The sequence below is a fragment of the Mercenaria mercenaria genome, chromosome 3 (genome assembly GCF_021730395.1).
Source record: "Mercenaria mercenaria strain notata chromosome 3, MADL_Memer_1, whole genome shotgun sequence".
In the NCBI taxonomy this organism is placed as follows: domain Eukaryota; kingdom Metazoa; phylum Mollusca; class Bivalvia; order Venerida; family Veneridae; genus Mercenaria; species Mercenaria mercenaria.
Window position 1 is genome coordinate 12,095,710 of NC_069363.1, and position 17,231 is coordinate 12,112,940.

The window sequence follows — 17,231 nt, forward strand, 5'->3', positions numbered from 1 at the left end:
TGTCATGAGCTGATAAGCACTATGCAGGTTCCATAACCCTATTTTGCTTTTTTTAAATATTGCCCCTTTTTCGACTTTCGTATTCATTCAGTCGACAAGGCTGTTGAATAGTCGAGCGTTGCTGTCCTCCGACAGCTCTTGTTATGCATGGAGGGATTTTGATGAAACTTGGCACAGTTGTTCACCATCATGAGACGGAGTGTCATACGCAAAAACCAGGTCCCTGGATCTAAGGTCAAGGTCACACAGAGGTCAAAGGTCAAATTCAAGAATGACTTTGTCCAGAGCATATCTTCTTCATGCATGGAGGGATTTTGATCAAACTTGGCACAATTGTTCACCATCATGAGACGGAATGTCTTGCGCAAGAACCAGGTCCCTAGGTCTAAGGTCAAGGTCACACTTAGAGATCAAAAGTCAAATTCAAGAATGACTTTGTCTGGAGCTTATCTTCTTCATGCATGGAGGGATTTTGATGTAACTTGGCTCAGTTGTTCACCATCATGAGACGGAGTGTCATGCGCAAAACCCAGGTCCCTAGGTCTAAGGTCAAGGTTACACTTAGAGATCAAAGGTCAAATTCAAGAATGACTTTGTCCAAAGCATTTCTTCTTCATTCATGGAGGGATTTTGATATAACTTGGCACAGTTGTACACCATCATGAGACGAAGTGTCATGCGCATCCCCGTGTATCAATGCTTTACATTGGGCACGTGAAAGAACCAAACGAACTGCTTTAGTTCATTTGTATCTCAAACTTCCTTTACTGAAATTTAACAAAGGTCAGATACAAGAATGACTTTGTCCGAAGCATTTCTTCTTCATTCTTGGAGGGATTTTGATGTAACTTGGCATAATTGTACACCATCATGAGACGAAGTGTCATGCACGGGTCCCTTCTTTAGAATTACTTCCCTTTGTTGTTACTATAAATAGCTTGTATTGTAACTTTTTCATTACTAGTCATAGGGAAAAATCGAGACCACTTTTCTGTAGTACAACATGCATGTTACATCCAATTCTGAGGTGTATTTTGACCTATCTCTACCTGGTAAGGATTTTTTTGTGGACTTGTAATTTTTTGGGGGATATTTTTTTTTTTTTTTTTTTTTTTTTTAAAGATTAACTTCCCTTAGTTGTTACTATAAATAACTTATATTGTAACTTTTTTATAATTGACCGTAGGGAAAAACCAGGACCACTTTTCTGTGGTACAACATAGATGTTACTTTCAAATTTTAGGTGTATTTTAAGGTATCTCTACCTGGTAAGGAGTTTTTATGTGGCTTTAGAAAAACAAAAGAATTTCAATAATTACTACCACAAAATTAAAATTCCATTTGCAAATACAGGTGCTAGTGTAAAGAAATTTGCTGTGAAGGGCGTATATTGTGACATTCTGGCACTCTTGTTTAAAATGAGTATATTATGAATTGCCATTGTGATGCCTTTCTTGACAACTGTTGATGAGCAGTGAACATTGTGATGTTATTTTAGCAGCTGTTTATGATGAATTGAAATGGGGATACCATTTTGGGAGCTGTGTATGATGAATTACCATTAGGATGCCCTTTCCGGCACCTGTGTCTTAGAATGTTTGATCTGTACCTTCATGAATAGTCTTGACTTTGGTAAGTTGCATGATTCATTTAAACATACTATTTATGTAATAGATGGTGACTGGAAGGTGTATGTAAAAACAAGTGATGAGGCAGACAGTGGGACAGACTCAAATGTGACCATCACAGTCTATGGAGATGCTGACAACACAGGACCCATTGTACTTGGCTCTGCGGGTGTTGGATACTTCTATTCAGGAAAAACTGACGTGTTTGATGTAAGATGATTACTCTTAAATTATTTTATTTCATTGATATTAAAATTTTGTGGTTTAGTCCATAATGGTAATTAATATTTCATTTGGACATAAATTGATGGAGTTCAAGTTTATAAGATAAAATAAATGGGAATTTTATTTGTATGGAATTTAATTTTATTGATTTGAGCAAGAATGAAATAGAATGTGGTATGAAAGCTAGACCTCCATAAGTATTACTGATTTCACAGTAGCTAAAATACTGTATGTAGTCAAAACTTGATTATTTCAGCTCTGTTTATCTGAATTACAACTTTGAAACATTGATGTATTTTCATGTTCAAATGAGAAAGTTTTGTATAAAAATTTCTGTAGTCTCTGTTAAATTGCTTGATAAAGTTCATGCTAGCAAGTTTCAAGTTTATTTACAACAAAAAGGGATATATGATTTAATAAATATTTCAATACTTTTGGCCTTTGCATCTTTCAACCTTAGTGATTGCTTCAAGCATGTTTTTGGCCTCCCTGGGCAAGTGATTATGGTAGCTGACTATGCCACTTACCTCTGTGTTCAAGCCCTGATAGGGTTGTTTTGTGAGGAGGCCATCCATCTGACTTGCAAAATATCAATGGTTCTACCCAGATGCTCGCCCCTGACAGAAATAGTGCCGGGGCACCTGGGCTCTTCCTTTGAAAGTCGCCATGAGTTAAAATGTGTCAGTGTAACTTAAATCAGAACAAATGAGGAAAATTTATAGAGGATATTTGTTAGTTTCAATGCAAGATCAAAATGTATTTCACTGAGTGAACACCAGATGTAATATGTTTACAAATGGCACAGCCACAAGTGAAAATGTAAATGATGGTGTTCACGAGTGAAATATATTTTGATTTTATATGTAAAACAAACAAATCTTTTTTACTTTATTTAATGTAATGATTTTAAACAAATTATACATATTTTACCCTAGCAATGCCACGTACGTTGCATCATGGCATCACATGTGACTGGGTGGGGTATCATGTCACGTGTCTACGGCGTGATATTCCAGTGAGGCAGCAGTATAAATGTGGACATTATGCTCACTGCTACAAGTAGACACCGTCGTTTATATGACTGAAAACTTGTTGAAAAAGACGTTAAACCCGAACACACACACAATTTCGTAGCATCATAAGATCTATGTTATGTAATTCTATGAAGTTTTTTAGTTTTCTTTTGCATTCAGTTATAATGGATTGTTTATTTTTATGTTCATGCAGGTAATGATGTACATCTACACTGTTTACCTTTCTTAGAGTATAATTTTGAAAGAATTCAGATACAAATGTATTTATCATTAAATTTTATCATACTGCTTTGAAACAGTGAAAATAATCAATTTTATTTCACTTATATATCCTAGTATTTCACCAAAAACATGAAAATATAGATATTGTTTATTCATCTTTCTATAAAAAATTGTCCTTAACCATGGAATATGTTTTTAGCTCACCTGTCACAAAGTGACAAGGTGAGCTTTTGTGATCGCGCAGTGTCCGTCGTCCGTCGTCCGTCCGTGCGTCCGTGCGTCCGTAAACTTTTTGCTTGTGACCACTCTAGAGGTCACATTTTTCATGGGATCTTTATGAAAATTGGTCAGAATGTTCATCTTGATGATATCTAGGTCAAGTTCGAAACTGGGTCACGTGCGGTCAAAAACTAGGTCAGTAGGTCTAAAAATAGAAAAACCTTGTGACCACTCTAGAGGTCACATTTTTCATGTGATCTTCATGAAAATTGGTCAGAATGTTCATCTTGATGATATCTAGGTCAAGTTCGAAACTGGGTCACGTGAAGTCAAAAACTAGGTCAGTAGGTCTAAAAATAGAAAAACCTTGTGACCACTCTAGAGGTCACATTTTTCATGGGATCTTCATGAAAGTTGGTCAGAATGTTCATCTTGATGATTTCTAGGTCAAGTTCGAAACTGGGTCACGTGCAGTCAAAAACTAGGTCAGTAGGTCTAAAAATAGAAAAACTTTGTGACCACTCTAGAGGTCACATTTTTCATGGGATCTTCATGAAAGTTGGTCAGAATGTTCATCTTGATGATATCTAGGTCAAGTTCGAAACTGGGTCACGTGCGTTCAAAAACTAGGTCAGTAGGTCTAAAAATAGAAAAACCTTGTGACCACTCTAGAGGTCACATTTTTCATGGGATCTTTATGAAAGTTGGTCAGATTGTTCATCTTGATGATATCTAGGTCAGGTTCGAAACTGGTCACGTTGGTCAAAAAAACTAGGTCAGTAGGTCTAAAAATAGAAAAACCTTGTGACAACCTAGAGGTCACATTTTTCATGGATCTTCATGAAGTTGGTCAGAATGTTCATCTTGATGAATCTAGGTCAAGTTCGAAACTGGTCACGTGAGTCAAAACTAGGTCAGTAGGTCTAAAAATAGAAAAACCTTGTGACCACTCTAGAGGTCACATTTTTCATGGATCTCATGAAAGTTGGTCAGAAATGTTCATCTTGATGATATCTAGGTCAAATTCGAAACTGGGTCACGTGCCTTCAGAAACTAGGTCAGTAGTCTAAAAATACAAAAACCTTGTGACCCCCTTAGAGGTCACATTTTTCATGGGATCTTCATGAAAGTTGGTCAGATGTTCATCTTGATGATATAGGTCAAGTTCGAAACTGGGTCACGTGCGGTCAAAAACTAGGTCAGTAGGTCTAAAAATAGAAAAACCTTGTGACCACTCTAGAGGTCACATTTTCATGGGATCTTCATGAAAAGGTCAGAATGTTCATCTTGATGATATCTAGTCAAGTTCGAAACTGGTGACGTGCGGTCAAAACTAGGTCAGTAGGTCTAAAAATAGAAAAACCTTGTGACCACTCTAGAGGTCACATTTTTCATGGGATCTTCATGAAAAATGGTCAGAATGTTCATCTTGAATATATCTAGGTCAAGTGCGAAAACTGGGTTACGTGCCTTCAAAAACTAGGTCAGTAGGTCTAAAAATAGAAAAACCTTGTGACCACTCTAGAGGTCACATTTTCTTGGGATCTTCATGAAAGTTGGTCAGATGTTCATCTTGATGATTCTAGTCAAGTTCGAAAACTGGGTCCACGTGCGGTCAAAAACTAGGTTTCATAGTCTAAAATAGAAAAAACCTTGTGACCACTCTAGAGGTCACATTTTTCATGGGATCTTTATGAAAGTTGGTCAGAATGTTCATTTGATGATATCTAGTCAAGTTCGAAACTGGGTCACGTGCCTTCAAAAAACTAGGTCAGTAGGTCTAAAAATAGAAAAACCTTGTGACCACTCTAGAGGTCACATTTTTCATGGGATCTTCATGAAAGCTGGTCAAAAACGATGTCATACTCAAAACTGGGTCATGTGGGAAGAGGTGAGCGATTCAGGACCATCATGGTCCTCTTGTTATGTTCTTCTCAGTTGCTCCTTGATCGTGAGGTGATTGGCCAAATACGCAAAATTAGACTAGAACATGACAACTCTGGAAAACCATGGCAGGTGGACAAGGTTTGTAGTTTTCAAAAATATTTTTAATTGTAATTTGCTAATGCCTGGCAATTTTGAAGGTTCTCCTGACTTGCATGTGATAATTGCTGTTTGTTGGGACCATGTTACATCAAGTTTGACAGCAGCAGCCATAGTGTACACCCTGGTATATACCAGTACCAGTAATATTAAATAGCACCGATGTATAATACTACTCCTATATAGTTTAACCTCAATTATACCACCTCCCTACAAAGACACATCTCCCTACAAAGACACACCTTTTTACAAAGACTCGCCTCTTACAAAGACACAACTCCCTACAAAGACACCTCTCCCACCAAAGACACTTTCTTATAAAGACACACCTCCCTACAAAGACACGTTTTCTTACAAAGACGCACCTCCCTACAAAGACACACTTCCCTATCAAGACACACATTCCTGCAAAATGCACTCCCTACAAAGACACACTTCCCTATAAAGAGACGCTTCCATATAAAGACACACCTTCCTGCAAAGACATACTTCCCTACAAAGATATTAGTAAATTAACCTCTCCAGAGCAAAAACCTCTGTATGACAAACACTTTTTAGTCTCACACTACCTAGAACTGAAAAGTTTCAGTCCAGATCTACATGTCTAAGCAATAAATGTATGTAATTTTATAGTATTATGTCTCTTTCAAATAGGTTGTGTTGATGAACATGGTTGACAAGACACAGATAGAATTTGCAATAAACAAGTGGTTAACATTGGACAAGCCAGGGTTTGATATCGCTGTAGAAGTTCCTACAGAGGGAAAAGATTGGCCAGGTATATCGTTGATATCTTTTTTTAAATTGTACACAGACAGTGGGGCATGTTTCCTTAGATAGTTGCTTTAAATTCAGTAAGTTAGGCAGTTTTCTATTCAGCCTTTGAATATTACTCTGTGAAAGATGGAGAATGTGTATATCTTTTGATGCAAACAAAACAATTTTGGCATTACATATCTATTTAGGATATACATTTGATCTTTAGCCGCAGTAAAATTGACAGGCTTTGTGCAAGCCGTGAAAAGTCCTGAAATTTGATTCTGGTCCTTCAAAACTCCATTTTAAAAAAACAAAAAAAGTACTTGAATTTTGAAAAAAAATGCTTGAAATTCAACCAAAACTCCTTGAATTTCAGCCAAGTCTTTGATAAAAAGGGTGTGTCAGTAACTTTTATGGAAAGAATAGATTTAAAGAAAGGAATAGAAAACATAAAGATAATTTGAAAGAAACTAATTCGACTATAATCCGGTTTTTGAAATAATTGATAAAAGTTGTTTGAACTCGGGCTTAAAGATGTCTATAAAAGTCTTGAAAAAATAAAACAAGTACAGTCAGATCTCGATATCTCGACTTTGTCGTGACCAAGGGAAAAAAGTCGACATATCGAAATACTGAGATAACCCAAGTTAGGTCAGCTTTGGTTGGTAGGCGGGATAATGTAGTTTCATGTTCATAAAAAATGTTTTTTGAGACGAAATATGTATACATTTGTATTTGTACATAAATAAATGTTTTGCATATTTATTGGGCATAACTTGTTGAAATAATAAAAAAATTTCAACCTACTTCCTGGTTTCTAATACCTCTTTCCACCAACTTGGGCTTTGCAATGCACATGATGTGAAATTCACTCTTGGGTTTAAACCTAAATACGATGTAAATTGCACAGAATCTTCATTTCTTTTGTTTATAATTGCAGTTAAATTCACTCAATTTCAAATATTCTATATAAATTACTCAGTTAGCGTTGCACACAGCTTTCGTCGCAAACAAACAATTAATGACACATGAGCACCTGTTAATTGGCTTCGGGTCATAACCAGGACCATTGCGTGAATGACTGCTTGTGTTATTGTTCGCACCTATGGCGGCAGACGACAGTTGAGCAAATACAAGCGCGTGCAGCTTTTTGCACCTTCATTTGGCAGAAGAATAATGTCCACTTGAGATTACCGATGTCAAAATAGAGTAAATTTCAAAGTCAGGGATTGAAAATACTGTTGAGATATCGAAAAAATCGAAATATCCAGATTGAGGTATCTGTAGTTGATTTATATGAAATAAGAAGGAAAAAAATCGGGACTGGAAAAATCCACTCGAGATATCGAAATAGTCCAGATAACGGTTTTGGACTGTACTTGAAAAGTAGTTGTATGTTTTCTTGGATATTTTGTACGAACCATGAATTGAACAGTGTAAAGCAACAACACATGTTAACATGACATCACACACCCAATATGATATGAATACTGTTGACATTTAGGGTTCCATTGACTAGTTAAAAATTTAGTACATATAATTATTAATACACAGGGGCTTATTGCCACCATAATTCTAAACTTTCTGTCATTTTTTTTTCACATAAAGTTCAGTTATTAAAACAGTCATTTTATCCACTGATATTTTGTTTCTTTCAGAAGTGAAAGGTAGTATTTTATGTGTGAAATACCTTATAATACATGCATGCTATAATTATACAATTATAAACAGCTAATTGGTCCAATTTTAACAAAACCTCCAAGACTTTACTGCAGTAGCCAAAGTAACTGACAAGGCAAAAAACACAAAAACAATGTTATTGAACTTCTGTAAGATAAAAGGTGAAAAAGTCAAGAGTGATTTGGACTGTAAATTGGTCATATAAATTTCCTTTGCACAGAGTATAATTTTAGATTTGTAATTAAATGGAGATCATTTAGAAGCATTAAATGCATAAAAGCAAAAACAAATGGCAGACCAGGTTCAAGAGAGAAATTTGTAACACTCCTTATTCTGGCTTAAGCAGAACAATAAAATATAGTTCCCATTGAAATGACACCATGATTCTGAAGATCTAGAATTAATAGCAACACTGAGTCCAGATACAGAACATGAGTCCAGATACATGACAACTTTTTACAGCTGTAACATAGCACTTAATAGTTTGATGCTGTGAAGGTGAATAAAATCTACTTGTATCAGGAATACAACATTTCAGATCCCTTGTCTCTTGTAAGGAATGGAAAAATGATGAGGGTTTCTTGCTGACTCGAGTTTGCTTTGCTATGTTGCTGCGGTTGCATAGTAAAATATTTGCTATCATACTCAGTAAAACTGTAGCTGCTTGAAAGTAACTTTTCATTACTTTTATACTGAATAGTGAAGTTTTATCATTTTGTACTCGTAGAAATGTATGTATCCTTATGAACCTGAGCAAGTTCAACAGCCAGCACTTAGTATTGATATCTCAACTTACTGTACATAGAGATCATTAAAAAGTGTCAAATTTTATATCGGAAATTAAGAAAAAAAAATGGAACACTGAACATTATTAACAGTCTCTCTCTCCATTGGCCAGACATGTCATAGTTTTATGACAGTGCTTCTTTTATTTTAGCACAACATGGAGTTATCAAAATACTTAAACTTGATACTTTTCTGGTTTAAAATAAATTTTACAGATAAACCATTTATCAAGAATCATACTTATTGATAATTGGCCACTCTGGCAAATAATAGAAATTTATTTTCTGTTGAGCGATCTAGATTTTGTTTTACAGTTCGAGAGTACATGGTACAGACATTGACTGGTGATGGTTTTGGCTCAGGGACAGATGCCAGAGTATATATAAATTTGATTGGCACACTTGGTGACACAGGGAAACGATTTCTTGTTCACAGTCTAGAGACAACAGAAGAAAAGTTTGAATCTGGACAAGTAATAATAAATTTTATTTAGTTGTATTCTTAGAGGTGTCCAGTGCCAAGCTTTCTGGCTGACATTTCTTGTACCAACACTACTACTACATCATTTAATTTTGTAGGCATAAAATTTTGTGGTTTCAGCAGAACAATACTTTTTTAATGGGACCTTAATATATTGATTTCAAATTTTAAAGATAATGTTACAAAAGGCTTTGCTTATTCATTGGGGTTGAATTTTGTGGATTAACACAACCTTAGAGTCCATGAAAATGAGTCCTCCACATAGATTAATGATTTTGAAGTATTTTGCTTTTCCTGTAAAGTTCTCCATATCCATAATTAAGAAATAATGTATAGAAAAAACGTGTTTTAATGTTATTAATACACGGAAAGAAGTTATACCACTGTGGAATAATTTCACGAGGGCGTAGCCCGAGTGAATTATTCTGGCAATGTATAACCAATTTTGAGTGTATTAATTTAGGTAGAACACACTTTTGCTATACATTATTTTGATTCTAATATACCCTTAATCTTAGACAGTAGATAAAATATAAAAGCACTCTTTCTTGGTTGCAACAAAAACATTGGCGTCATCGCACATTAACGTGACGTCATTTTAGTGTGTTTTAACAGAAACAAGCGTATTAGAATAAAAAATTTAAAAAAAGGCTCTCAGTCCCAAATGGTTAGGATTACTGACTTCAGATCTGTTACCCCTCACCTCTGTCTGGTGATCCAGGTTGTCATGTAAAGAAGCCATCCAGCTGGCTTGAGGAAGGTAGATAGTTCCGGCCAAGTGCCTGTCCATGCCTAAAATAATGTCTAGAGGGTCTTACTCTAACATTAAAAGCTGTAAAGACACCATTTGACCGGAAATGACCAGCGTGGATTAAAACCCCATAAAAGAAATGAACAAAAAGAAACATCCTTAACTCTGGAAGGATACAATGAAAAATATGGAACAACATACACACTATCAGTCAAAATATACTAAAAGCTTCCACATTGTAGATAATTTGATTTTAAAACTTTCCATCTATTCTCAGACCATTCAGTAGATTAATATTAAATTTCATTTCATTTCTCGCTTTCTAGACAGACACATTTTTGATCCAAGCCGTAGACTTAGGTCGTCTGATGCAAGTCCAGATAGGTCATGATGGAAAAGGACCTGGCTCTGGCTGGTACCTGAAAACTGTAACAGTCAAGGAGACTTTTGATGCAGATGAGAAATATGTCTTTACCTGTGAAAAGTATGATTTTAAACAGCCATTTCATTGTACATTTAAGACTTTTTCACCAAAAAATCAATGCAAGGTTTATTTTATTCCATTATTTATAGTGTTATTTTGGGTCAGGGAACTGTGTTTCTTAGAAGTTCGGTTAGGCTCTAAACAGGAATCAGAAGTCTTATACAAATGAATGACATGTGAACATACTACATTGAATAATGATTTTCAGGCTTTTGGCACAGTCTCACTGGTAAAGACAGTTGCCATTTCTGTTATATAAGCAATAAATTCTTTTTTTTGTTGAAAACTCATCAGATTGAAAACAATGTGAGGTTGTCAGTAATTGCTTTTGCTCAAAATATTTTAATAGTGTTTTAATACCCTGAAATAAAATTTAAACATGTATAATGCACAATCTACTGAGGTATATCATTTGTTACAGTTGGTTACACAGTGACAAGGATGACGGTCAGACAGAAAGGTTATTGTCTCTTGACTATGTAGACAAAGAATCAGCAGGTGGTGATGGGAAAATTGAAAACATGGATGAAGGTGGTACAAATGACAATGATCAAACTCAGCAAAAAGGTGACAATGAAGGTGAAATTACTGCACAAACTGAAGAGAAAGATGATGCTAAGTTAGAAGTTGCAAGTAAAGATGGAACTGGGAGTGCTGAAAAGGACAGCAAAGTTGAACAAGTGTCTGATGAACCAGATGATGGAAGGAAAAGGGCCAGTGGTGTAGACGATAGTAAGAAAGATGAAAATGACCACGAAGAAGCAAGAGGTGAAGATGGAACAGATAATAAGTCTGATGATAAAACTGGGAAAGAAGATAATGGAGAGATAAAACAGGATGATAAAGAAAGTGCAGAAAACAATAAAGATGAAACTAAACTTCCTGAAGATACAGGGAATCAGAAACCATCAGAAAATGAACCTGAAGACAAACAAAGTCCTGGTGATACTGCAGAAAACCTGGATAAAGACAAGGCAGAGGAAAGACAGAAGACCCCTGTATCAAGAGAAGGGAGTCATACGTACAGAGTTGGACAACAAAAAGAATAATTGCACTTATGTTGAATGTAAGAACTAATGGTAAAACTTCTGTAGACGTTCGTATAAGCTGTGGTAAGAGAAGTATTAAATATGGTATAAATACCAAAGAAATAGCTTTAATATAAAATTTGCAAAATTCTGATGGAAGTTGGTGGTTAGTTTGTGGAGGAATTTCCAAAAACTGTTAAGCAGAATAGATATCAGAATATAGCACAAAGTGCTAATGCCAAAGATTTCTGTATATAGATGTTATAAATTAACATTGAACTTGCCAATGTTTTAGAATAATTCTTTTTAAAGTAAATGTTAGTTTGTATCAAAACATAATTTTTGTTTACTAACATTGTGATAAGGGACTGTGATATCATTGTACATGTTTATACAAATGTTAAAAAATGTGATTTTAACAAAAATGTTTCATGTGATATAAACTTATTTGTATAAATCTTTCTAATGAATGAAGAGTAGAAGTAGAACATGACAAAATTTTAAATTACTATTTTATTATTTTTCTTAAAGCATCTAGTTCTGACATGTTAGGGGAATTTATTTTTTCTCTCAAAATATGTAAAATGCGGATGCTCTGCAAGTTACTATTGGTACAAACTTACTGATATATAATTGTTGTAGTATATCATAATAAACAACAATAAACATTGTCCAGAAGGGAGTCAAGTGTTGCAGTGCTTTTGAAATAATGGAGAAAATCAACATTCTTCTTACCTTTTTACCAATATGTAACACTTATTTTCACTTACTTTTGTCAATTTTCAGTGTCATTTATTCATTCTATGCCAGTCTTGGCTGAAATGAACATGCTGAAAAATTTCACCCCAACTGTGGGAAAGTAGCTTTAAAAGGAAATAATATCAATATTTTCAGCTCATTTTTAGGAACATAGAATGTCTGTTGTCCATCCATCCATCATCCACAATTTCTTTAAATAATATCTCCTTAACCACTGTGCCAAATTTAACCAAACTTCATAGCAATGTTCCTTTGGTGGTCCACTTTCATATTTTATCAAATCTAGGTCATCCATGCAGAATTTTGGTTGCCATTTGCCATGATAACCATGAGGGAAAATTTTACAAATATTTTATACAGAAACCCCTGGCCCAAAATTGAAATACTTTCACAAAAATGTTTCTTGGATGACTTTCTACCAGGTTCCTTCAAATTTTTCTGTTTCATTGAAAAACAGGGCCACCAGGGGGCAGCACTAGTTTCCCTATATGGCTGTATGGAAAATTTTGAAAAACTTCTCTGAAACTACTGGCCCAATTCAAAATAATTTCACAGCAATGTTCTTTAAGTAACCCTCTACCAAATTCCTTCAAATAAATCTTTTTCATTCAAAAATGATCAAAAGGGGGCTAGTTTTCCCTCGATGGCCTTATGAAAAACTTTGAAACACATCTTCCCTGAAACTGCCATCAGCTTGGTTTACTCTATATTAAATTCCTCCAAGCTCCTGTCCACATTACCCCAAACTCCTCCCCACCCCACTTCAACCAAAATTATTTTGTATATTTTCAGTTTCTTGATATTGTCTTTTAGTATCATATCATCCCCCTAATCATTTACCCCCACCACCCCCTATCCTATATATACTCCACAACAAATAATTTCACAGATATTTTCCTTGCATGACCATCTTCTAAACTCTTCAAGCAAGCTGTGAAACTCTGGTGAGCAAAGTAGTGCAGTATCATGGCCCTCTTGTTATTATTTGGAGATATACTTTCTAAGGCTTGATTAAGATAGCTAAGAAATATACTTTTTAGGGCTTAATATATGAAATATACATACATGTATTCTACCTACAATATTTGTGATATAGCATGTGATATAGCATACTTCATCCATCCACCTTATTTATTTGTTCATACACACACATTTATCATTGCAATTTTCATTTAAATATTGGCAGCTGACAATATTTTGTAAATTTTTAGGGTATGTGGTTATAAAGATGGGAGGTAACTTAGCCATTGGTCAATTTTAAATGTATGGACAGAAACATCCAGTTGGATGCCTATGCTCTAAGATTCTTAACTTAAAATTATAACTTTCAAAGTCCCAGATCTGCAGCATCTTCATGTAGCTTTCTTTATTTTTAGTATGATTACATTTTCTGTAGATAAATTTTATCTGTTTTGCTTATTAGATTAATATTATACCTTTATGTTCCTTTTTTAAGGCCTCACCACCCATTAAAATTTTTGGTGGAAGCCTAATTTGCATTTCTTTTTAATATCCAAACAAGTGGTCCTGTATACCAGTTTTAATTATTCCCAAGATTACCAACAAGTTTAGTATCAGAGTTATGTTTTTGGCAGAGTTGATATCTGAGAGGGTGGTGGCCTGTCTTTGTTATTTCATGTGGTACATGCATTTTCTATGTAATGGCATTGTGTGATATGTAAAGAGAAATCAGGGGAAATACATGTTACAGTAACAGCAGGTTTGTTTGTTGCTGCTGGGGTTCTTTTTCCAGGATAATTATGTCTTGGGGGTTTTATGTGCTGGTTGGTACTACTACACAGTTCAAATACTGATAAAATGTAAATGTTTGGACACATCTGTCTGTGCTGTTTGATGAGCTATTAGATACTGGTATATCAGCAAAGACATCAAATGATGCACTATTCTTAATGTCCTAGACTGAGAGCAGTTGCATGCATTGTAAAGATGTTATGTTACCTTGATTACAATCCCTTGTTCTTTTTGTTGTTTAAGTTTTTTGTTTTGAGTACCATACAAGTTGTAACAGCTTTAAGAAGAACTATCACAATTAATTTAGTGAAGAGATTTTGAGGACAAAAGAAACTGTATATCCAGTCAAACCTGTCTAAATTGGGAAATGTAAAGTGGACTTTTCTTGATAGATGGTCTATACAGGTAAACTTACACTGTTTATGGTTAAACAGGAAGAGAAAATTGTGGCATTTGTATGCAGGTTTTATAGTAGTAACCATTATTTGGAGATGGTCCTAAGCACAAGTTTGACTGTACTTGGTTAGCCAAAAAGGTTCACTTGCATACCTTGAAAACAGTTTTTTGCTGACTTTAATAGAAGCATAAAAAGTACAATGTATTAAAATTTCTAGAGGACTTAGAATATGGTTGTAGTTTGGTCTGGTAAAGAACTTGTGATTGGAAAACTGGTGTTTTTCTCAGTTGTTTACTTTCTTTTCCCCCTCAGTTTCTGTTTGTTTAAATGTTGCTGTCTGTATTGTCTACTGTTCATGTTATTTTCTAGAAGTTGTAAGAAAGGTTTTAAAAATGGAATCAGAAGAACAATATCCCAGATTTTTTTAAAATGGTTAGATTTGATACTGTTATTTACAATGTGTTTATTACAGTAGATAGAATGAATGTTTTTATAGGATTCTATCAGCATTTTTTTCTGTTAATTTTTTTTGTGGGTGAAAATGTATTTTCATCATCAATAAGAAATATGTATTTTTTTAGTAAATTTTATCAGTTGGTTGTATAAAAAGATGTCAGCACTTGTATTTTAGTCACTTTTCATTGGGTATTACTGTAGATATTTTAATTGTTTTAGTTTCATGTTGTCAGTAACATTAATATTTTACATAAAAGAGCAGATGGAACAGGAGAATGATTTCATGACCTAGTCAGGTTTCCAGAAGTCAACTTGCCAGCAAAATTTGTTTATAGTGACATCTTCTAATTTCCCCTTTTCTGAAATTGAATCACAACAGCACCAACTACATGTATTGTTATACCTCAGGGTCAGAACATAAACCAATTTCTGTGTGACATTTTATTCATTGAGAAATTATTGATAAATTTGCCGTAATTGAGTATTTTTTCTTGGGATTAAAAAGTATGTCTGCTAAAAATGTTGAGATTTTTTGTTTTGTTATAACACACATGTACGTTTCAAATTTGTGTCCTTAACATTTAGGTTAATTCATTTCTCTCTGTAATATAAAAGTTTTGTTCAGATTGTTGTAACAGTAAAAATAATTATAGCCATTTTAAAGAATAAAAATAGATTTTTGGGTCGGGGCTTTGCTCTGACTTAATGGAATTATAGACGGTAAATTTTATAAATTTATTTGGTACACACAAAATTTATCACAATTGATGGGCCATACAAGAGAAATTTTAACAGATTAACAGCTGTTTATATAATTATACTCAAATATTGATTAACAGCTGTTCCATATATTATTTCAAGATCTTATCTGTCATGTATCCATTTTCATACCATGCTTGGTCCATGTGTTGTTCCTTTATTGTTGAATTGAAAGCTCTTTGTTGAAAACCTTTTTTTTGGCATTTTACAGATCATTTAAGGAATGTGAGTTCATTTCATAAATACATTTGAACCGCACAATGAGAAAACCAACATAGTGGGTTTGCGACCAGCCTGGATCCAGACCAGCCTGCGCATCCGCGCAGTCTGGTCAGGATCCATGCTGTTCGCTAACAGTTTCTCTAATTGCAATAGGCTTTGAAAGCGAACAGCATGGATCCTGACCAGACTGCGCGGATGCGCAGGCTGGTCTGGATCCTTGCTGGTCGCAAACCCACTATGTTGGTTTTCTCATGGCACGGCTCATTTGAACTTTGGGACAAACTATAGTTTAAAACGAAAAAAGCATTGTTGTACAGAACATAAAAATACATGTAAAAAGATTGATTGTACACACATTTTTATCATAATTTAATCTGAAACAAACTATCTAAATATATTGAAGTTTTTTTTAAAATTTATTTTCATACCACTGATAGGTAATTATAGATTTGACTTTTGAACAAGGAAAAATAGCTCACATTTTAGATATACCCCTGTAGTTCAGCCTTTGTTTTTAGTCTATATTAAAACTTTAAGTGCAGATTTGGTCTGTATCATATGCAGTTTTCCTAGGAAAAATTCACTAATTATTTTGAAGATCCTGCTGTATCACAACTGTTGCTTTATTACTTCCAGACAGAATAAATAATTGTTATATGTATATGTTATATGCCTTATTTTTCATTTGATTGCCTAATTGACCAATTTCATAACACTTGTTTTGCCAGAAGGTATAATTTCCAATAGGAAGAACCAACACCCCCTAATTCAGTTCAAATTGTTTATTTATGTCTTATCATTATGTATAACAAAATAAAACATAATAAAATATTATTAAAATTCATATGTCATTCTTAACAGAATTACCAGAGACAGGTAAGCATAGCTTACTTTAATGAATGAAAATAGCTGTTATTCATAGAGGTCATTTTATTTTTGAAAATAAGAAGATCTTGTGAACGGATCTGAAAGGCGTTACCTTGGCTTTGCATTTACAAGTCTGTTAAACAAAAAGCAAAAACATTTAACCATGAAATTTCAATTTTCTAAATACAGAAATGGAAATAATTCTATCAAAATGCAAGCAAGTTATGGCTCTAAAACAAGAAACATTAAACCCAGATCATCAAATAAGCATCTTTCAACAAGGTACATGTACAATGTGAAAGAGACCTGTATTTGATACCTGTATATGAGCAAGAATTTCTTAGGGAAAAGTTACAGTTTCAAAATTATGGTAGATGCTGTTAGATATTTTGGATGCGGTCGGTGTAAACACCCCGGGACACCCCAGGATACCTTTATTTTTATAGAAAGCATTAGATATAATTGTTTTTATTGTAGCTTTATCATATTAAGCAATAAATTGAGCATGAATATAGGTGTATCGTAAGTAGCAGACTCAACACGAACCCCGGGACGCCCGATTCTTCTTAGCGATTAACTGATAAACTGCATACACCGGGACACCTTATTTCCCTAAGAAAGCTTGCAAATACTTATTTTGTTATTTAGATGTACTTATTTCTGAAATAAATAAAACTAAT

The 17,231-nt window shown here is 34.3% G+C and overlaps 1 protein-coding gene across 1 annotated transcript in view; it reads left to right on the forward strand.

The window, feature by feature from the left end:
* Nucleotides 1-16,347, forward strand: part of LOC123525919 (lipoxygenase homology domain-containing protein 1-like) — a 231,377-nt gene extending 215,030 nt beyond the window's left edge. Inside the window, exons 73-78 of the mRNA XM_053537880.1 lie at nt 1,675-1,838; nt 5,267-5,353; nt 6,026-6,149; nt 8,911-9,068; nt 10,154-10,311; nt 10,733-16,347. Of these exons, the coding sequence (XP_053393855.1) occupies nt 1,675-1,838; nt 5,267-5,353; nt 6,026-6,149; nt 8,911-9,068; nt 10,154-10,311; nt 10,733-11,360 (1,319 nt within the window). The 3' untranslated portion in view covers nt 11,361-16,347. The remainder of the gene's footprint in view (nt 1-1,674; nt 1,839-5,266; nt 5,354-6,025; nt 6,150-8,910; nt 9,069-10,153; nt 10,312-10,732) is intronic.
* The last annotated feature ends 884 nt before the right edge of the window (nt 16,348-17,231 follow it).